General features: G+C 42.6%; 1 protein-coding gene across 2 annotated transcripts in view; it reads right to left on the bottom strand.

Annotated features, from left to right (window-relative positions):
* Positions 1-23,575, bottom strand: part of ARSB (arylsulfatase B) — a 163,341-nt gene that overhangs the window by 114,340 nt on the left and 25,426 nt on the right. For both annotated transcript variants that reach the window (XM_034656414.1, XM_034656415.1), the window contains exon 4: positions 20,790-20,997. In XM_034656414.1, the coding sequence (XP_034512305.1) occupies positions 20,790-20,997 (208 nt within the window). The remainder of the gene's footprint in view (positions 1-20,789; positions 20,998-23,575) is intronic.

The raw sequence follows: 23,575 nt of genomic DNA on the forward strand, positions 1-23,575 counted from the left end.
TTTTTTAAAGATTTTATTTATTTATTCGACAAAGATAGAGACAGCCAGCGAGAGAGGGAACACAAGCAGGGGGAGTGGGAGAGGAAGAAGCAGGCCCATACCGGAAGAGCCTGACGTGGGGCTCGATCCCACAACGCCGAGATCACGCCCTGAGCCAAAGGCAGACACTTAACCGCTGTGCCACCCAGGCGCCCCTATCAACTATATTCTTGATAACTTTCTGTTGTCAAGAAAAATGTAAGCTAAATGATATTGAGCAGTAAACCACAAAGGAACTTTTGTGAGTATCATCACTTTTCTTCCATTACCTGAACCCCACCCACCTACTTAATTTCACTAACATTTATTTATATGATAGGATACATGTTCACATGAAATCCTTTTGTGTTTCAATTGTGTTTAAAGGTGGCAAATTAAACCACAGGTTCAAGGAGATTTGAGGAAAACTGAACATTCTTCAATCAAATTTGGCCAAAATCAGTTAATTTCTTAGAAATTTACAATGGAATAAACCAAGAGACAGACAAAACTCAAACGGTCACCACACTTCCTCATGTTGGCCCATCCCATTCACATCATGAGATAACCCAAAACACGAGTAATTCATAGTTTTTTAACTGTAACTTTGATTCAGGTAGAGAGTAGATTTATTAGTAAACAGTAATATTGTTTCTCATAGGAAAAGTGTCTCCTATGTAGCAACTAAATATTCTAAATGCAATTTCACTGTTAACATATTTGCATATCAGGAAATTCTGATGGTCCTGGTATGTACTAAAACTACCACTCTTAATACTTCCATTAGATGTGGTCGGAATCCTTAGGCAATATATTGTCAATTTTTTTAAATAAAGCTTATGTAAGTGGAATTACACTTATGGAAATTTTTCAGGGATGTTCTCATTCAGTTTATAGAATACATCTAATTTGATTTGTAAGGGTCTTTCATATATATATAAAACATTTTAGAGTAGTTTTAGATGTACAGAAAATTTGCAAATGTAATGCAGAGAGTTCCCATATAACCCACACTCAGTTTCTCTTATGGTTAACATCCTACATTAATTACTCTTATGCATTTTGGGGACAAAAATCTCAATTTCATGTGCACACATACACATACACTTCAAGAACTTTCAGCCCAATATGGTATTTCTTATATGGTTTAGTATAAAAATTGTAATCTTTCAAGACCTTTTCTTCATGTCTGATTTTTTTAATGTTAGGATAATGATTAAGTAAAGTAATTCTTCTCCAGACACTTTTAGAGTCAAAGCAATTTCTTATCAAAAGGTCACGACCAAATAATTATCTAATGAGCAAAAACATTTTTTTCTCAGCTCAGAAAGGAATTAGAAATTACCACCATGAAAGGGTGCTAATTGGGTTTTCACAGAAGCATGAAGTCTAGAGCCCTTTTTGTTTGTTTCGCTCTTCTGCCATGAAGGGTACCCAAATTAACCCTTTATCTTCTGCATGACACCACCAATATAATGCTGCAGTTCAGCAGTGGAAGAGAAACAAAACAAAGTCAGGTAAACTAGGAGATTTTTCCTAAGTATGCACTTTCTATATGGGCACAATTTCAAGACAGGAAACTAGGAGCCCCATTCTCCAATCTGGGATAAGATAATGGACCTGGGTCAGGGTCATGACACTCTACAGCTCGCAGGGGAATGCTTGCTGCAACTACAGCAGTTAGAGTGACCCCTGCTGTGCCAGTGAGCCCATCACAGCCCAGGCTGGAGAGTAGTCGGGATAGGGCATGCTGGGGGGACCACACAATCCTTACTCCATACAAACAATATCTACCTAGCACAAATGTCAGCACATTTGCATTACTGGACAAGGAGAGACTGCCACGGCCAGTAGCTAGCTTGGACTGGAGTTCAGGCAGGATTGGCGTTTGGTCCAAATACCTGGGGGAGTTTGGTCAAGTTTGATTCACTTTTTATGTGCCTGGCATGGAGCCTTGCATAGAGGAATCACTGAAAGAATATATGCTGAATAGATGAAGGAATAAAGAGTTTACATCCCTAAAAGAACTGCAGAGATTTGGGGTTATATGTAGCTGTTGGAGACCAGAAATCAAGGGCTTTCCAATAAGGCAACCATAAGACTACATTTGAATTTGGAGAACTGGCTGATCTGGAGTCGCTTCTTAGCACCCAGACTCCTGTTTAGCAAGCCATTATCCTGGAGAACGCTGAATACATTTTCAGAGAAAGTCTCCTTCACATCCAAAGAGACAGGCGGAGGGAATAGGAGCAGAGGCGCTTCCTACTACAAGTGAATCTAGAACCGCGAACAGTGGTATTCTCTGGGAAAAGAAACTGAGAGGCTGGAGAACAGTGGTAGGTAGACGGACTTATTTTTCACTCAAAAACTTTTGAACATTTGAAAATTTTGTATTTTGTGTACTATGAGTTAAAAAATAAAAGAAATTATTATTTAAAAAATGAAGTCTGGATGAAACCATTCATTTGGAACAAGATTACTTTGCAGTAATTACAGAATGTCTCAAACAGGAGGCAGGATGGGAGGGAGGGGTCCGAAGATACACTGCGGACTTAGGTCTCAGAGGGTCCGCTACCTGCCGGCCATGAGCAGTGCCCGAGTGGGAACCAGGTGCATCAGTGGGTGATGAGGCGGGGTGAGCAGCAGGGACTCACACCTCCAAAAGCAGGCTGGGGAGGGTCATCCTTCAGCACCTAGGCTCATTTGCAAGGAGTTCTGCGCATCCGGTGATCTGACTGCAAATCCTAACTCTTTTCAGCTCCTGAACCCCCCCCTCGGCTCCCACTCCTCACACAGCCCCATCAACAGAAGGCCTTCTGTCGGGAGCCTCTGGCCCTCCCTCTGCGGCCCTATTGTTCATCACCGCACTTCCTAACTTTTCCCACCCTTCTCTCTAATCACCACCACTCTCCCCCCAGACTGAAGCTCATGCACTCAGACTACACATACCAGATTTACTGTGTTTCTTTAAAGATTGTAAAATAGCTCACGGATAACTTTTTATATTGATTACTGATTAAAAGGATAATATTTTAGCTGTATTACATTGAATACAATATATCACTAAAACTAAGCTTACCTATTTCTTTTCAGTTTTCTTGAACGCAGCTACTTAAAATATGTAGGTAACTCACACTGGTGGTTTGCGTTATATTTCTATTGGACAACGTGGCTCGAGAACCTCACTTCAGTAATTCTTCCACCACCCTCAGGAGGTACAGTCCTTCAATCACACTACCTTTTTACCACATCTTAACAACTCTCCATCAAGTCCTAAATTTCCCTCCTTACCCAGCTCATATTACATGGCCTATCATTATAATCTCTTCTTTTTCGTTGTTTCATCTGTCTTAAATTTTTTAATTGAAGTATAATCAACACAGTTATATTAGTTTCAGGTGTATGATATAATAATTAAACAATTCTATACATTTCTTAGTGTTCAAGATAAGTGTACTCTTAAGCCCCTTTACCTATTCCACCCATCCCCCCACGTGTATCATATTCTCTTACTTTTTTTTTTTTAAGAGTGGGGAAGAGGGGACAGAGGGGGAGAGAGAGAGAGAGAATCTCAAGCAGACTCCCCACTGAGCACGGAGCCTGATGTGGGGCTCGATCTCATGACCCTGAGCTCATGACTGAGCTGAAATCTAGAGTTGGACGCTTAACCAACTGAGTCACCCAGGCGCCCCCATATTCTCTTCTTTATACAATTTTACCCTTGTCTCTTTTCATTAAACTCAACCTCAGTAAATTCAACTTTCCATGGCTCCTCAGGTCTCCCAAAATCAAGTATCAACAATGTTTCCTTGGCCAAATTTTGTCATCACTAATTCTCTTCCTATTGGGAGCCCAATGGCTCTAGAGCCAGCACATAACCACGTAAGAAACAGAATGAGTGACAGTTTTAAAGGAAAGACCATTAACCAAAAAAACTTGAACAGAGTCCTACTCCCACATCTGCCTCCCTCTGGCTGTGTGACCATAGAAAGGAACTTCACCTCTTTGGGGCTCAATTTTCTCGTGTATAATATAAGGCTCTTAGCCTTTCTAGCTTCGACATGCTAGGATTTGGTGAAGACTGTGGGAGTCAGTTTGAACGTGGGACTATGAATGAATGCTTTCTGACACTGTCTTAGAGCCCAAACCAGCAGTTTGCATGCAAGCAGTTTATTTTGGAAGCGATCCCAGGGAGCAGGAATGAGAGGCCAGAGTTGTTGAACAAGGAATGAGAGAAAGCCACACATGGGTGTGTTATCAAGTTGGCCACTGCCACAGGTGACTCATGCTCAATCTCACTGGTCCCCTCTGAGAATCCGGATGAAATTCATCTCAGAACTGTCACTCTAGGGGGTTTTGGGGGGAAACATTTATGCACTGGCTCCCAATTGAGTAAGCACGGCCCCGTGGGCATCAACTTCAGCACATCTAGGGTGTGTACATGTAAGTCTCCAGTGTCGGGGAACATGTGGGCTCAGGGCAAGGCACAATGGTTGCCCTGTGAGAAGCCGACCAGAGCCTACTCTGAACTGGTCACCAGAGCAGCAGTTGGAGCAAGACCTGGGGCTATAAGGATCCGCCATGACGCATAGAGTTGTGGATAACACACTGTCTTAGTAAGTGTGGTTTCTAAATGAAAGCCTAGAGCCAAAGGACGCAATTGCTTCGCTTTTAACAATGGATCACTGCCCCTTAGGCCCATCTCTTCATCTGAAGAGTGGAGACTAACAAACCTACCTCACATTATGGGAAAGGCTTAAAATCAGAGTGTTGTCATTCAGTGGTTTAAGAACTTCAGTAATATTTAAAGACAGACAGACATTGACTATGGGGCTCTGCCTGCCCCAGTCCTGCCCACTTGCAGGTTCGGGGGCCTTCGACATATAGGTTCAGCCCTGCTCAGCCCTGCTTGTTGGGCCTCATACTGGAGTCTACAGTTCTTCTAACCCTTACATCCACCCACCCACCTCCAACTGCTTCTCCTCCAGCTGCTTATGTGTGGGCTTCTGACTCGTGTCCAAATATGCATTCCAGTTTCCTGAAAATGAGATCCCAACAGCCTACCTAGCCCTGGGGACCTCCTTTTCTAGGAGGTGCTGCGTTCTGCTCATGTAGCACAGCGGAATGGGGTCCTGCTTCAATATGGGTCTTTGACTCCTGAATGCGATACAATATTTATACAACACACTGCCCAGAGATTACTGCTCTGACGTCCTCACCAATACAAAACGGCAAAAGCCCAGATGGTGACGACAGTAGTAATAGCTGTAATTGTGAAATTCCTACCTTCCACCAGGCCTGGTATAAGGTAGTTTACATGAATCTTATTTTACTTCTCACAATAGTCCTGTGAGTAAGCTTTATCCCCATTTTCAGATAAGCAAACTATGCTCAGAAATTTACCAAAAGTCACCCAATTAGTAAGTGGTAGAATGCGAATCTGAGTTCAGGTTTGTGTGATTACAGGCCCCTGCCCTGTCTTAATCACTCTCTCTTCAAGATGGGTCTCAAACTTGTCATGTTTCCTGGGCCATTACAGATGAGACTTGCCATCAACCTTCTGGAAGACCTATATCCAGCTCAGCCCCCTATCCCAGCCTTGCCCAGAACTGGTTTTCCATCCTCTCCCTGTCCCCAACATGTCCAGTAGGTCACTTTCCAGGAACTTTGCATTGACCGGAAGCTAGAATCTTTTTTGGCACATTATATTGCTTTATCAGGCATTTGACATGGGCAGCCTTTTGAGGTTAAAATGTATTATCAACTTCTAGTGTGCCGAGTTAGAACAAAATCAAGACCCATTACTGAGTTCCAGTGATGAGAGATGGATGCCTAATTCCGAGAACAGTAAAGAAAGCAAGGGCCACGAGGCTGTGCTTCAGGGTGTACGCTGGATTGGAGCTGAGACGATAGCGTGTAATTTTAAAAGCAAAGCATTGTCCCAAAATACCAACATTTAAAATGATTTTTCTTTTCTAAACATGTTTCTTGCTTCTTACTCTTCACGTATCGTATACATACGGGAGAGGGAGAAAGATCCACTGATCATTACCGCTGACCTTGCACACGTACTCTGAGCGTTCTACACACATGAACGTGTTCAAGTCCTGACTTCTTAAGGAAGCCAACAGTGGCTGACTCGCTGGGAGTCTTCAAGGGAGTGGCTGTTTATGTCTGCTCCTTTCTGAACCCTCAGACGTGGAGCCTCTCATTATCATGACCCATCATTTCTTTCTCATTTACGATTCCCAGCAGGCTCCCTGGCTGACGGTTCCAGAGGCTGTGCACTAAGCCACAGGAACACGGTTTCTGCACTCAGTGTAACAAGTAATCTTGCCGAAGCTCCAGAATCAATTAGTGCTTCAGGACGTGAGAAAATATTATCGACAAAAGGACAGACATCCAAGAAAAGAAGTAAATAAGTTCCTGTGGAGGAAATCCATGCCACTGCTTTTCAGTCATACACAGCAATAAGACTGACTGAATTGTTCGAGACTGGAGCTGACAGATGAAGCAGTGAGAAGTGAGAAGGAAGGTTTCCCAGCAACTCTGCTTCCTACAAGCTGGTGACGATGCCTAAATCCTTTCCTTCGCTACGGGAGAAAGGGAAGAGTATGGTTCGAGAATTCAATTCTTCTTTACCTCTCTTAACTCTCTAAACATTTTATAAGTAACTGTATCATTAAACAAAGCACAGTGTAAAATTTAATAGAAAAGAAGTACACCGAAAACTGAGACACACCTCATTTTTCAGACCCGCATGTTCTACTGTGAACAAAAGACATTTTTGAACTCACAGAACCATGTGAGACTATGAATCCAGCAGGTGGAATGGAAAGGAAAAAAATCTACATTTTCAAACCATTTCAGTTACTGGTCACCTGCGTTTTTCAACAAATGACCTCTCTGTGATTATGTCTCTCTTTAGAAAGAGGTGATGACTATTTCTAGTCTACCCCTGAGAATCAGAAGACAATGTAGCTCTACGACGAAGGATATTTTTTAAAGACCTTAAAAACAACAGCACTCTGGTAGGGGTGTCAGTAGTGCGGGAGGCTATGCAAGGGTAGGGGCAGGGAGCATATGGGAAATCTCTGTGCCCCCTGGAGGAACAGACCTCAAGTCATGAGATCTCTTTCTTTCTCTTCTCTTCTTTTTCCTTCCTTCCTTCCTTCCCTCCCTCCCTTCCTTCCTTCCTTCCATCCGTCCTTCCTTTCTTCTTTTTAACGTCCCAATTCCAGATTATGCAACCAAATTACATCTTTCAGTGGAGCCACTGGGAGGCAATACCCTTCTTCCAATGATGCTGTCAATGCTCAAAACCGTTTTTGGACTTGCCTTTCAATAAACAATCCCTGGGGTACCCCAAAGAGGTAGGAATTACTGTAATTATGAAGCTGCAACCTACAGCAGCACTGTCCAATACAGATGTAATCTGGGCCACACACGTAATGTAAAAATTTTCTAGTGGCCACATTTTAAAAAGAAACAGTTCCATTTAATTTTAATAAATACTTTATTCCACTCAACATACCAAAAATACTATCATTCCAACATGTCATCAACATAAAGTTGTATTATTTCACGATCTTTTCATACCAAGTCTTTGAAATTCGGTATTTTATGCTCACAGCACATCTCAATTCAAATTAGCCACATGTCAAATGAGTGATAGCCACTGGTGGCTGGTGGTCACCCACTGATGACCTCTAGATCTGAGCACAAATCTAGATCCATTTCTCTCATGAATAATGAAGGCCAGGGCAGTATTTCGTACTGGATTGACTGAGTTCTTCTTGGCTTTTCTTAATTCCTTTAACTTGTGAGTAGATGACCATGATACAAGAAAGCAGTCTACAACCCTGGGCAGAGTTTGAAGATCTTGTCACAGAATCAATGTGACACATACCAAAATACATGGAAATTACAAGAGAAATGGTAAACCCAGGTCTAGAGGCTCTTTCACCCACCAACGGTTCTGCCTCTTGTGGGCCTCTGATGCTACTCTGGCTTGGAGAGACGGCATGGGGTCTTTTCTCAAAGGGGGAAAAGCTGGAGACAGCTCTGAAAGGGAGGGGATGGCCTTTGCCCGGGACAAGCTGAAATCTGTGATCTAATCTATCGAATGATTCACAACCCAAACATACCATAGACAAAGGACTAGCATGGGGGCCCGGGCCTGGGGAAGCGCAAGGAGCCAGAGGGGCTGGGGAAGCAGACGCAGGAATGTAGTGGGCTGAGGACCAGCAGGTGAGAAAGAAAAGAACTGAAGACTCAGGAAGTGCCTCTGAAGACCCTTCATTCCATCTATTCTCCTAGGAGGCAGCCGGGCCTCTCTGCATTCTTAGCAAGAATGCAGACTCCACACCCCGACCAGAGCACAGCCATACGGCATGGCTGCTGTATGGGACAGAGCACATTCTGTAGGGGGCCCACACTAACCACCATCAGGGTTTGCCGTCCAGGATACGCAGTGTCGCAGAGCCTGGGCCTCCAGCTGGCATTCACAACAGCTAAGCAGAATCCCCAGCCAGGCGGCCAAACGCTGGACCTCTCGCCCCACCTCCCACAGGCACTTATGAGGAACCGCACTCCTGCCTCAAGCTCTAAGTAAGGATTAGTGGGCATTTTTTTGTGGATGAATGGAGTTGATTCTTTAAAAAATTTTTGATTCTTCCATCAAAGGATCAAAAGAAAAGAGTAGAAACCAGAGATTTTGAACTTCACAAGATCTGTAAAATTGTATTCTGTTCCAAAATTTGCCCTTGTTTGTTTTAATTTTAAATGTTTTAGATTATTAGCCAGTTAAGTTACATATTTTTTCTTCTATATATGGAAACAAAATTAACATTTCAAGAAGATGCATCCTATTTAGTACCATGGTTTTGTCTATCCTTTTGAACGCCAATGGTAAGCCTGGACTGGCCTAGTCACCAAGCCCAGAACACACCTTTTGGGCCCTTTCTCCTGCATGTCTGCTCAGGTCTCTCTCCATGCCCAGAATGTCCTCCCCACTCTTTCCATTCACCTACCCATAAGTCTTTTAAAGTGGCTCCTGGGGCACCTGGGTGGTACAGTCGGTTGGACATCTGACTCTTGGTTTCGGCTCAGGTTATGATCTCAGGGTCGTGAGATCGAGTCCCTCCTCAGGCTCCGCGCTCAGCGCAGAGTCTCTACGTCTCCCTCTGCTCCTCTCCCGCTCGCGTGTGTGCTCTCTCTCAATCTCTTCCAAATAAATAAAAAGAATCTTTAAAAAAATTAAATTAAATTAAGTGGCTCCATATAGCCAGCATTCTCAGTCCAAACACAGCACTCCCTTTTCCCCTCAGCCCCATTTCTTTTACGCTTCTGACTAATTTGTGTGTCTGTGTCAGAATATGTCAACAGATCACAAGCTGTTTTGAGGACAGAGATATATAGCTTTTTGTTTGTTTGGTAGTCTCCATAGCCATGGATGTCATTTTTAATGTGTGTTCAAATTTTTGAGACAATCCTTATTTTATTTGTTAAATATCCGCACAAGTAAGAAAGTACTCTGGGATGGAAAGAAAAATAGGGATAAAAGAAAAAAAGTCACCGTCTTTGGCACAGTCGTCTTAGAGGAGGCTGATTAGATGTGGCCCGTACTGTGAGAGAAGAACAGAAAAGAGACCACAGAGATTACAGTTGGCTCAGAGTGAAAACTGCTGGAAAGAAATAAACCTGTGGTGCCACTAATCTCTGAAATATTTTCTGATTAAGAAAACAAGAAAAAAGAGCCCCACAAGGTTAAAGGTTGCTCTGTAAGAAGGGAACAAACCTGGAAGGCAGAATTTCTGTATGCCACGCTCTGTTGGTGCTTTGTACCTAACTGCCAAAGTCAGCAAGAGAGGAAACTGGGGTTTCTTCAAATATATTTTTATTATTGTTTTTAGGCCTGGACGGGGCAGCGGGGGGGGGGGTGTCTCATGCTTCTGAAAGCAGAAGCTGTGCAGCCTGTCTGAGGCCAAGCACAGCGGGGCCATCTCCCACGCAGAGCTTGGGCCCTGGTTCCCAGACCCTGGAGGACCAGCGAGCCTCCACAACCCAGGGAAGGAAGGGTCAGGAATCTGCCCCCGGCTACCAGAAGGCTTCAGACCAAGTTAGACCATCACTGAGTCGCTGTATAAAGCCACACTGGAGAGGAACCTGGGACAGCACACAGGCAAAACCTAGCCCTGGAACTCTCTACATTTCCAATGCCTCTTTTCAACTATGTTCCAGGAGAACCCCTCGTGTGCGGAGGAAAATGGGGAAGAATCAGACCGCTTGGGTTGTTTCATAGTGAAAAGTTAGCCGGGTGAACACATTTTGGCTATCGTTGTTTTCTTAAACTCCTCCGGAATAAATCCCCAGGTTCATGTTCTGGAAGATGCGATTATAAACAAAACACAGCTTTTGTTTTCCAACTGAACATACCGGTCTCTCCTTTGAAACCTAAATTCCTATCTTTCATCTTATTATTACTGATGTAGATTAAAAAAATATCCCAGACCAAAACTACTTGCAATCCAGTCTACTTTCTGGTGATTCATAAACGACCGTTTCCTAAACCACTTCGTCTCCTCCTTCATCCTCCAACTGCCGAGCACATCTTTGCCCCCACAGCTTTAGGGGACCCGACTATCTCAGCCCCTTCCTCCTGCCGACCTTGCGCCCACGTGCCTGCTTCCATTCAGAATCTGCTTTCGCCCTGCTTTCTCCTCCACAGCACTCTGCCCTCCCAGCACTCGTCTCCCCGGCCCACGGAGTTCTGCCTCCAATGAGTCTGGAGGAGTAAACAGCAGAAGAAACGGATCCATCTTAAATGTGGCCTCTAAAATGGAATGAAAACCAAGAAGAGACAGCAAACCCAACCAATTAGAAAGCTTCTTTGCAATTTTGTCAGTAATTATGCTTGGTTCACTATGTGTCTTTCATTACTCACTAACTCCCAGAAGGATGAAAATAAAGATTATTTCACGTTTCTCATGATAAAAAATTCAAAATGTCAATAATGCAATATTATATTACAGCAAATAACAAGCAATATAACAAAACTTTGAAGATCTATCTGATAAACTTAGGGAATGAGACTCATCTCTGCCTTAGACTCTGAGCTTATGGATTCAGTGGTTTGTCACAGAGAATACAAACGCAAGACTGTTCTGGGGGCCTTTGAAAGGTATTGGTTATCATTTTCTCCCAGTATACTGATGAACAAATCTGTACGATCACCACTATCAATAATAGTTTAAGCTGATCCAACATACATTCAGCATGGACATTAACATATAAAGTCTAAACAGGTAAAATCGATTAGTGACTTCTGGCTGGGGGAAAGATCATTCTAGTCTCATAGCTTTGAACCATGTTCTTATTTCCTTCTACGGTAGATGTGTTCAATAAAGGGATAATTGCAAAGAGAAAGACAGTGTGGACCCACTGTATGACGTATTCCCTTAACAGCTTTTCCTTAGCTTTGTCAGAAATGCATTTAAGTGTTTGAAGAACCTCCTGAGACTGGCTCGCCAGCAGTCGGCCTTCTTTGCTCCCGGCAGAGAATTTCTATAATATTTATAAGTCTGCCAACTGCAAAAGTACATGGAAGCGGTGAAGGAGTTCTCCATTTGCCAGTACCCGTTCCTAAGAGCATTCAATATATGAGGGAGAAAAAGATGAGGGATTTAGGAGATTTAGTTTATTGCTCTGTTTAAGATACTCAACGACACATAATTTTCTCAAGGCTCAGATAATAAATGTTCTAAGTTCAGGTTCTGTAATGAGCCTCTCTGTTCAAGTAGAAGGGTGCTGCTGCAGGATCCAGTCAGTGTTCCTCGATGCTGGCGCTGCTGACGTCTGTGTCAGGAGCACTGCCGGTGCCTGTCCTTCAAGTGACTTCACCCTCCAGTCGCTGTGACCACCAAAACCATTTCTGCACGTTTCTAAACACTATCGCCCAGTCTCAAGTGGACGATGGCTCTACCGCTCTGCGGACCGTATGGGCACTCTGGCCACTCTTCCGGCTCTCCGCAAGTGCATCCCGCGGCCAGCAGGAAGGAAGCCTCCATCGAAGGCCATCACCAGCACTGACAAAAGGTATTTGAGCACCGAATGACAGAACAATGAACCCTCCTCCTAACAAGAACTCTTAGAGAGAACCGGTCCAAGCTCTCCTGTGTACTTCTTCAGTCTGCCCTTTCATCACCATCAGTGTCCCCCTGCCCTCACTCAGCCCCTCCTTAGCCTCCTACTCCCTTCACTGTCACAGGCTCCTAAAAGGTCTGCCTGCCTCCAACCATGCTCCACACCAACCCTAAAATGAAAATCTGATCCTGCTTAAAACCTGTCAGTGCTTCCCTGCAGCTGTCACCGTACCCCGGAGATTCCTTCTGATGCCTACACAGGCTCTCCCGCCACGCTCTCCAGCCTCCCATCTGGCCATCCTCCTTCCTGCACTCTGGGCTCCAGCCCCGCTGAGCCTCCTACAGAACTGCTCCCTCCCCTCTGCCCTTGTCCACGTTCCCCTCTCACAGCGGAGAATACTGTCCGATCCCTTTCCCAACAGTACACTGTTTATCTGGCCAACTTACTCCCAAACTTTAAATCTCAGAAAGCCTCCCCAGACCCCTGGTCTGTGGTAGGGGCTCCTACTATGTGCACACAATACCTTGGGCTGCACCCAAACACGCTTCCACGGTGTCATAATCATACATTGGCTTGTATGCCTCACTAGGCTGCGAGTTTGCCAAGGGCTGTAACTATGTCCTGTTTATCTTTCAATCTACAACGAGAGACTAAGTGAATAAATGAATGGATCAGCCAACCTGCGTTCAACGGATCATGAAACTGAGGCTACGGTCTACATAACCAACTGGCAGGAAAGCTGGGACTTAAACTCTGATCATATCCTATCAGAGAAGGACTCGAAGGGTCATCTTTGTATAGAAATAACAGAATATTATGTTTATAATGGGACAAGCAATATTTGTTAACAACATAATAATCACACATTGTAAAAAGAGTGGCATTAATCTACCAAGGTTGTAATTATATGTAGTAGGGACATAGAGAACAGAATAATTTAAATTTTTATTAGCTTTTTTCAAGAGTCTGTTCCTAGAAATGGGCACATTTACCTGAAATGGAACCTGAAACTATACACACACACACACAAATCAGATATATATATATATATATATATATATATATATATATATATATCTGAAACTATAAACCATATAAACTGAACATAAAAACTGTGTATGTATATATATATATATATATATATGATCCTTGAACACAGTTTTGAATTTCTGGGTCCACTTATATGCAGATTGTTTCCAATAAATATAGTACAGTACTATAAATGTACTTTGTCTTCCTTGTGATTTTCTTAATAATATTTGCTTTTCTCTACCTTACGTTATCACAAGAACACAGTATACAATACAAATAACACACAAAATATGTGTTAATCAACTGTTTATGTTATTGGTAAGGCTTCTGGTCAGCAGGCTATTAGTAGTTAAGTTTTTGGGGAGTCAGAAGTTCTGTGTGGATTTTCAGCTGCCTGAGGGGTTAGTGCCCTTAATCCCCACATTACTCAAGCACCACTGGTATATGTATATGTATACATATATATGTATTATACTCCTGCATATATTATATATATAAGCTATTTAAATAGTTACTACATATACAATAAATATATATACATTCCTTGTTAGGTGAATTCCTGAGGTTTGAATAAGTTACCTGAGATCTGAGTTTCTCAAATTTTTGTATACAAAAGAATTACCTGGATTATTTTTTAAAATAAGGATTCCTAGACCCAGACCTCAGGATTTCTGATTCAGTTAAGTCTATAATACAGTCTGAGAAGTTGTATTTTTAAAAATTGAGGTGAAATTCACAAAACATAAAATTAACCATTTTAAAGTGTCCAATTCATAACAAAAGAATAACAAAGCTGGAGGCATCCCAATTACAGATTTCAAGTTATATTACAAAGCTATAGTGAACAAAACAGTATGATACTGGCACAAAACAGACACATAGAGCAATAGAACAGAATGAAAAACCCAGAAATGGAACTACCATTATATGGTTAATTAATCTTCAAAAAAGCAGGAAAGAATATCGAACTGGAAAAAGATGATCTCTTCAACAAATGGTGTTAGGAAAACTGGACGGCAACATGCAAAAGAATGAAACTGGGTCACTTTTCTACACCATACACAAAAATAAATTCAAAATGTAATAAAGACCTAAATGTGAGACCTGAAACATAAAAATCCTGGAGGAGAACACAGGCAGTAACTTCTCTGACATTGACCACAGCAATTTCTTTCTAGATACAACTCCTGAGGCAAGGGAATCAAAAGCAAAAGTAAACTACGGGACTTCATCAAAATAAAAAGCAGAGAGCCTGCTTCCCTCTCTCCCTCTGCCTGCTGCTCTGCCTACTTGTGCTCTCTATCTCTCCATCAAATAAATAAATAAAATCTTTTAAAAAAATAATAAAAAATGTAAAAATAAATAAAAACATAAAAAATAAAATGGATATAAGGAAGATTAGATAACAGGAAATTAAAAATGAACAGTATTTGTAAAAATAAAATAAAATGAAATAAAATAAAATACGCTAAGTTGTATGAAACACTAAAGATGTTTAGATAAGAAAAAAACTAAGGTTGGGGCGCCTGAGTGGCGCAGTCGTTAAGCATCTGCCTTTGGCTCAGGGCGTGATCCTGGCGTTATGGGATCGAGCCCCACATCAGGCTCCTCCACTGGGAGCCTGCTTCTTCCTCTCCCACTCCCCCTGCTTGTGTTCCCTCTCTCACTGGCTGTCTCTATCTCTGTCAAATAAATAAATAAAAACTTTAAAAAAAAAAAAAGAAAAAAAGAAAAAAACTAAGGCGTCCGTTTCAGCAGCATTTAGCACGTCCACAATGTCATGCAGCCACGTCATCAAAGACTGGATTTTTAACAAACTTCCCACTGCTACAGGTGGTCCCCAGGGGGCCAACTCAGAATAACCACCGCAAACTTTCAGATAATGATGACAGAGTGAGAAGCCCCATGGATCACCCACAGATTATAAGAGGAGATTTTTTTAAAAAGTCAGCTTTCCCAAACATCTAATCCTAAAAAACATAAGCCTTTGCCTCTGCCTTTCACAAAATAAAGCTGGTTTGTTTCAGGGTTTCTTATACTAATGAATCCAACATGTTTAGATGTACCCAGTATTTTTATGCCTACAAAGTAGGGCAGTGCTAAGCGAAGTCATGTGAGAAAAGTGGAAGAAATGAATCACTGCTCTAAAATCAGCCGGATCCAGGCCCTGTTTCCTTGGGTTTTAGTCACATTATTATAGCACATTATTAAATTCTAGTTCAGGCAATGAAACTGTCCGTGAACACAGCAAGGTCTCCAGAGGAAGAACCGCAATAAGGTTTCTCCTTACAGCCAAACTCTCACCTGTATATAAGTGAAACTGGTTATTCTGACACGAGTTTATATAAATATATAATCGCTGCATAGAGATGTTGAGATCAATTACAGTTTTCACTTCAAGGTTTTAGAATCCGTTTTCCTGGTTTTAATTCATGATCTTATTGCTCCAGAGCTGACTCTGATTTTAGCTCATTTCACTCAAGGTCACACTTCAGTGAAGATTCCTGGAGTCTGGCTACTATAAAGATCAGCATGGTGACGGGAGCCCCGGTTAAAATGGCATCTTCCTAACAGCCACGAGCGCCGCTTCCCTGGAGCGATATCCTACTAAAACAACACAGACATAGAATACAATGCTGTGATGAGTCGGAGTAGGATGAAAACTCATCCCAATGTGAAAAACCAGGACGGAATGATAAGCTCTAATACCCAAGAGAATCCCGGAGAACGTTCTATAAGCAGTAAGGCCAAAGAAGCTGGGCTGAAGAAACAAGGGCTGGCAAATCCCACTTGCCTCATGACACAGAGCCACCCACCTGCCTGAAAAGATGCAGGAAGGCAGACTGGGAGGCANCTGAAAAGACGCGAAGGCAGACTGGGAGGCAACAGGGCTAATTTTTGACATGACCAGAGAATTATTACCTCCTCCCCTTTCTAGATGCAGTTAGAGATCACATCTCCCAGAAAACAATGAGTAGAAGAAAAGGGTCTGACAGCGGGGCACACTGTATCCTGGGAAATGCTCCCGAAGGTATGGAGAGAAGAAGAGTCTGGTAGCTGTGCGTGCTGGGTTCTTCTAGTACTCCCAAGAACCAGGGAGTCAAAAGGGAAGAAAATGTCAAGTACACCAATCAGATTCCCTGCAGTGTAGAACGCGCAATGCCTGAGGCCGCTGGGAACTGAGGAAGCTGAGCACATCAACCTGACCTCGGACTGCAGGTCTGAGAAGGAATTAGCCAGGGAACAGTGGTCAGAGGTCAGGAGATGGCCATATACTCTGTGTGGACAGATCTGTCCTTGCTTATACTCAGAGGAAGAATACAGAGCTGATAACGATTTATAGTGAAAATGAAGATTTTAGTAGAGGTCTACTCAGAAAGATTCAGGAGAAGCATAGGTTCTATGAACAGAAATGAAGAAAGCCGGAAGTAGAGATAAGGGACAGTGCGATAAGCTACAAAGGAAAAGACGAGATGCAAAAGCCCAGCTGATCATGGCTAGTAGGTATCGACCCTGAGTAGATCTGCACTTAAATTCTGGTTCTTGCATTTGGCAGTCCATTCCAGCTGCTGTAACAGAATACCACCGACCGGGTGGCTTACAAACAACAGAAATTTATTTCTCAGTTTTGGAAGCTGGGAAGACCCAGATCAAGCACCCATGTGGTCACCTTCCGGGGAGGGCCCTCCTGCTGGTTCACAGCTGGTGTCCTCTTGCTGTGCCCTCACATGGAGGAAGACGCTGGGATCTCTCTGGAGTGACTTACAAAAGCACGAATCCCATTCACAAGGGCTCTACCTCATAACCTAATCACCTCCCAATTCCACCTTCTAACCACCACATGTGAACTGTGGATGCACACATTCAGACCGTAAGAGTAGCCTTGGGCAGATCACTTAACCTCCTTAAGTTCTGGCTTCTTCACTTATAAAATGCGGATAAAGAAAGCTATTTTCACAAGGTTGCTTCAAGCTTTAATGCTAACAACATGACCAATAATGAGAAAGTATAGGGAAGGCTCTAGAACAGGGCCTGGGTATGCAGTAAATACCTAGCAAGCAGTAGTTGTTGTTATTATTATTACTATTATCATCGCTGACAAGCGTAGAAGAAAAGGGAACTGACTGAGGCAAAGGAAGGATTGCAAGAACCAAAACAATCAATAATTATTGACATTGGAGACCCTAAAGAACAGAAACCAAGTTGCAAAAACATCTAACTGATAATGCAGAGGAGATCCAGAAGACTGAGAAAAAGGACAGAGAACTGAAGATAATGAGAAGCTGAATCAGCGATTCAACCTATTAATTAAAGCTATTTTTGAGAAATAAATCGAGCAGAACTAAAGCAATAAGCTAAAATATGTACAAAGAAAACTTCCAGAGTAAAAAATAATCTCAGCAGGCAGATCAAAAGGCTCATACAGTTCAGGCAAAATTAATTTTTAAATATTTTAAAGACCTACCCCTAGATATAACTCAGCAAAAAATTTAAACTATGGAGATAATTAAAAAAGAAAAACCCTCCAAAAAAGGTTCCAGGGACCAGCTCAACCAGAGAGATCTTTCAAACAATCTGTAAACTGTTCCACAGCATAAAAAAGAAGGAAAAACCCTCCCAACTATTTTATGAAGTGAGCATAAACAAGACAACAGACCTGACAGGGAGAAAAGAAGCCACCAACCCCACTTCCACTTCTGAATTGATGCAAAAGTCCTAAATAAAACCCTAGCAAACTGAATTCAGCAGTTTAAAAAAATATATATATATACACATGATCCAATGGATTTAGCCCAACAAAGGAATGATGGTCCCAGATTAATGTACCTATTAATATATCCTAGTGTTAGAATAAACGGCAGCCTTATTATAAGGTAATCCCCATTACCTCAATGCAGAGCTTCAAAAATTATTTTTGACAACTTGAATAAATAATACATTATGGATGTTTATGAAACGGTCAACTTTAAAATAGTTATGTAAACACATTTGAAATCACGTAATAAAAGATCTTAAAATACTGCTTCTTTCCAAGTCTCACATATCATGAAAAAATGTTACCCCACCTCTTCCCATGCGTCCTTAACAGCAGTAACCACGGTCACAGGAGCCACTTTGAGATAAGTAACGGTCTTCCAGAGGTTCCATCTTCACTTCTGTCTGAGCACTTTGCAGTCTACATAGGATACATTTTCATTCCAGGAAATCATTTATCCTTAAATTGCAAAATTGTGATCTCTACAGCAAAGGCTTGCTTTATAAACTTACAACTTCCAATTCTTGCACCCGTGAGGTCATTTCCCAGGAATAATTACTAAATCAGTATTAAATGTCTTGGCCTCCTTTTTTATTGATTCTTTGTAGTGACCTCTATAAGCATTCGATTCCAGACCTGATTCAAGTGTTTACCAGGCCATTCAAAATAAAGTAAATCGAGAAGACTCTCAGAATTATGAGAGATCTTGCAAGAACGCAAGTATAAGATGTCTCCATTTCTTTGGAAGAGGGGAAGTTTGGGGGGTTGCAGGGGGACACATGTTATCTTACATTCAACCCGTTTCACAGCAGGGCATGCTTAGAAAATTGGAGTGTTTGTATCGCAGTGAAGCAACCGAACAACACTGCTCAGGGTGAACGCCTCTCCTGGCCCCGGCCAGGCTCCTCAACAGATCAATACGGCAGCAGACCGTGGGGAAAGCTCTGCTGTATCACGAGGTCCAATAGGAACATCCAGATCATTATCGGCATCATTTCGGGAGATGGCAGTGGAGCCAGAAAGGTTGCTGCCTGGCTCAGCCTGGCTGTGTGGCCTTGGGCAGGTTACTCAGCCTCTTTGTGCTGCAGTTCTCACATCTGCACAATGGGTAACAGTCCTCAGAGAACGCTGTGCGCATTATCTGAGCTAAGTCACATAAAGCACTTTGAACTCCATCCTACATAGAGTAAGCACTCAATAAATGCTAGATTCAATAACAATGCCTAATTAAAAGCAAAACAAAACTACTCTTTTTTTTAAAAGATTTTATTTATTCATTTGAGAGAGAGTGAGACGGAGAGCATAAGCAGGGGATGCAGCAGAGGGAGAGGGAGAAGCAGGCTCCCCTCTGAGCAGGGAGCCCAATGCGGGGCTCGATCCCAGGACCTGAGCTGAAGGCAGATGCTTCACCGACTGAGCCACCCAGGTGCCCCAAAACAAAACTACTCTTAAAAAAAAACAAAAAACAAACTATGAGTAGAATACCCAGATTAATCCCTCAACACGTCACCACACAGAAGTCAAGTCCTGTCCTCACTCTTGGAGTTTCCACCACATTTTTAGGTTATAGCCAAGGATCACGAGGGATTTGAGAAAGCCTTTTTCATGAAAGATACGCCAAAAAAGATACAAATGACCTTAGAAAGAAGAGAGGCAATGGTGGGAGTACAACCAAAGCTAAAAGTATATGTATGGGTTCCCATACACACACACACACACAAGTATACGTATGTGCGTACACACACCCACATGCACACTCACGCCGGCATAAAAGAGCTAAAAGCACAGGCTTTGGAGGAAGAAATTATTACATATAAAGTAAAAACAGAACTTTATAAGAGAGGAATTATCAGAAAATAAGAGTTCTTGATAATGAAAAAATATGGTAATTAAAATGAATTTAATAGAAAAGCTTACAAAAAATGATAAGGAAATTTCCCAAATAGTAGAACAAAAATAAATAGGCAAGGAAAAAAACTAAGGAAATTAGAGGATAATCCACTATCCAAATAACAGAAGTTCTGTAAAGAGAGAATAGGAGAAAGGTAGGATGGAGGGCCAAACAATTCTGAAATAAATAATGTAAGAAAACTTCCCATTAAGAAAAGCATCTTCATTTTCAGATACAAAGTGCTCTCTGAGCACCCAGCGTAGTGAGTAAACCAAGGTTTACACCCGTAGCACGTCGTAGGGAAATCCGAGCAAACAATGTCTAATGAGAGGGAAGAAAAATCGCATGTGTGACAGAGGACTCAGAAGGCACTGCCGTGATGGAAACTGTTCTCAAATACTTTCTTGCCTCCTCCTTTTCTGTTTTTTTCTCTAATATATGTGTATGAATTTTATTGTCAGAAAACAATCTTAATACAAAAAATTCTATACTGGGTGACTCTAGTCTAGATTTAAATGGCTCCATTTCTCATTTGTCTTAATGTCACCATCTGTCTCTCTCTACACTGATACGGAACCGCTCAGTCGGCAGAAGTCCTATTCAGAGAGGACACCTGGGCCGCAGAGACGGCCAAGAACAAACCAGTCTAGGAGTTCACTGCCTGGCTGGCCTGCGTATGAGTGATGTCCGCTCATACTCCCTCGGGTGGTGAGAGCTTGTTGGCAAGCATTCTGCCAGAGTATTCTGATATCTGAAGGAAGAGGGGGGAGGCCCATAATTCTTCTCCTTAGACACATTTTTCTATCCATTATGATCATGTCTCCGCTCACACAGTTAACATTTATTTTAATAAGGAACTGCTAAATACTCCAATTTGTCTTCATTCCATTTATCGAATACCACGTCTTAGGCTTTGCCAAGAGATCATTTTCCTATTGACGGACTTACCTGTGGAGAAGATGAACACCGTGTTGTTCCAGAGCCCGTGGCTTTTCAAGGCTGCCGTGACATTTCCCACGGCTTCATCCATGAGAGACACCATTCCTGCATAGTAATGCCTATTCTTATCTTGGATAAAGTTGTAGGGTTTCAGGTATTCCTCGGGGACCTGAAGGGGCTCGTGGACAGACTGAAGAGCAAGGTAGAGAAACAGAGGCTGGAAAGAGAGTTTGTGCAAATCAGTTAAGAGGGTATGGAAGCATTAAATATAGAGATAGAAGTCCATATTTATCAGTTAATAAAAGTAATATCAACACAATCCACAGAATAGCTTGAAAATATTTGTAAATCCTTTATCTGACAAGGGACATACTCAGAATATACGAAGAACTCTTCCAACTCAGTAACAAAAGACAATTAACCCCATTATGAGATGGGAAAAGACCTTGAATGGACATTTCTTCAAAGAAGGTACACAAATCGCCAATAAGCTCATGAAAAGATACTGAAAAGATGGTTAGGGTTGCGGGGAGCTTGGCGGGAAAGAGGAATGAGAGTGACTGCTAATAGGCATGTGGTTTCTCTCAGGGGTGATGAAAATGTTTTAAATTTAGATTGTGGTGATGTTTGCACACCTCTATGAACTTACTATTGAATTGCATACTTTAATTGGGTGAATTTTACGGCATGTGAACTATGAGCATCGATAAAGATATTAAAACTGTAACAAAAGACACAAGATGAAAAATTAAAAACAAAAGCTTGAGTTCTAAAATGACCTAGAAGGCTTTGATCCAAACAAATAATAATAATACCAAGACTAACAACTATATATTAAATGTTGTCTATGTGCTAGATACTATGACACTGATTTACATATTCTGTCTCATGTCATAATCAAATAAATCCAGCCTGGTACACCCATTTCACGGATAAGTTAACCCGGGGCTTAAAAAGGCTGTGGAGGATTTGTCCACATTCATATTCATTGCAGAGCAATTTCCCACGGAAAACACCACTATTATGGTGCAGATATGTACCAACAGATGCTTTAGCTTTTTGCTTTAGCCAAAAAGAAAGTTCCCACACTTTAGGAGAGAGTTAAGGATTTTTCATATAAGAAAACAAGTGAACGTCATGCCTCGCTAGTCTTTGATCGAGGACCAAACATTCTCCCAATTTAATTCCTGGAAACAAAAGAGTGTGATTCGCTGCTTCTATTTCACCTTTTACACCAATTCATAGCATTTCACATCAGTGGTATTCCAGGTCAGCCTCTCCTTTTTTAATGAGCCTTTCTGAAAACACTGTCTTCACTGTGCTCCTACAGAATTCCTTAATGAGTTGAAAATCCTCAAAGAGACAACAACTGTCCAACCCAAGAATAATAATACAATTCTGTTAAACTATTTGAGGCATTTAAATCTCATAAATGAATGGGGAAAAGTTAGAAAGCGGACTGGGGCGGGGCTCATATTTCATTCATTCTTCATTATTGTTGATAAATTTTTAAAAATTCTGTCTGATACACCTTGCTAGACAGTAAGGATACACATACAGAGAGCTCAAGAAGATACCCAAAAGATTATTTTTAGTTCAGATCTTTAGAACTTAGAAACACCTTTTCCCCAAAATCAGAATGCTGAAAACAGCTGTTAGATATCAAAGTGATCACTGTAAAACCTGCTTCACGAAGGAGGTTAGGTGATGGAATGACCACTTTGATGCTGTAGAAACGAGGCTTCATTTACACAGCCGTCCACAGGGAGAACACACCCGTCCACAGGGAGAACGCACCCGTCCACAGGGAGAACACACCCGTCCACAGGGAGAACACACCCATCCACAGGGAGACCGTTCCAAGCTGCAACTCCAAAGGTCCATACTGCGATCTCTGCCACTGCTTTAGCTCTGCCTCCCGCCCCCTCAACACACACCCTCTCCACTCCGGCTCCACACAGAGCGAAACTTCTGAGTTCCCCCAGACCACAGTTCAGGGACCCCAGCGCGGGCCCTGCCGGAGTGGGGAGGAAGGAGGCTGGGCTGAGACACCTGCAGGGGGGTGGCTGTGCCGGGGCGGCTGTGCGGGGCATCGGCGGCTCAGCGGTGCAGGGCGAGGGTCTGCTGTGGGAGCAGCCGTCCGGGTCTTCAGCACTAGATCAAACCAACCCCCACCACCAGCCACAGTATGGAGGGGGACAGGATTAAATATTGAAGACTACCACAATTCACAGCCCACATAAAGTTTTTAGAATCAGGAAATAATGCATAAAACTCTGCGGTTTAAAAAAAAAAAAGTTTCGGGGCGCCTGGGTGGCACAGCGGTTAAGCATCTGCCTTCGGCTCAGGGCGTGATCCCGGCGTTATGGGATCCGAGCCCCACATCAGGCTCCTCCGCTATGAGCCTGCTTCTTCCTCTCCCACTCCCCCTGCTTGTGTTCCCTCTCTCGCTGGCTGTCTCTATCTCTGTCAAATAAATAAATAAAATCTTTAAAAAAAAAAAGTTTCATGAAAAATCAGAACTCCGACAACTCCATGCCCATACTCCCTCTGGTAACCCATGGCTGGAGCATGAAATAAAGGCTTCACTCTCAAGCGCTCTCCAATTTCCAGAGCCTCCCCACTGCTCGACCTGAGTGGCTTCACTCCTTTAGGTCGGCAGCCTGGCCGCTGTGAACACCGGTGTGTGTGACCCTGGTCCGGCCTCTCTGGGCAGGGGCGGGGAAATGAGAGGAGAAGCTCACTGCTTTAGGAGAAGATGCGCTCCTCCGGGTCATCAGCACCAACGTGGCAAA

Source organism: Ailuropoda melanoleuca, chromosome 3 (genome assembly GCF_002007445.2).
Source record: "Ailuropoda melanoleuca isolate Jingjing chromosome 3, ASM200744v2, whole genome shotgun sequence".
Taxonomy (NCBI): Eukaryota; Metazoa; Chordata; class Mammalia; order Carnivora; family Ursidae; genus Ailuropoda; species Ailuropoda melanoleuca.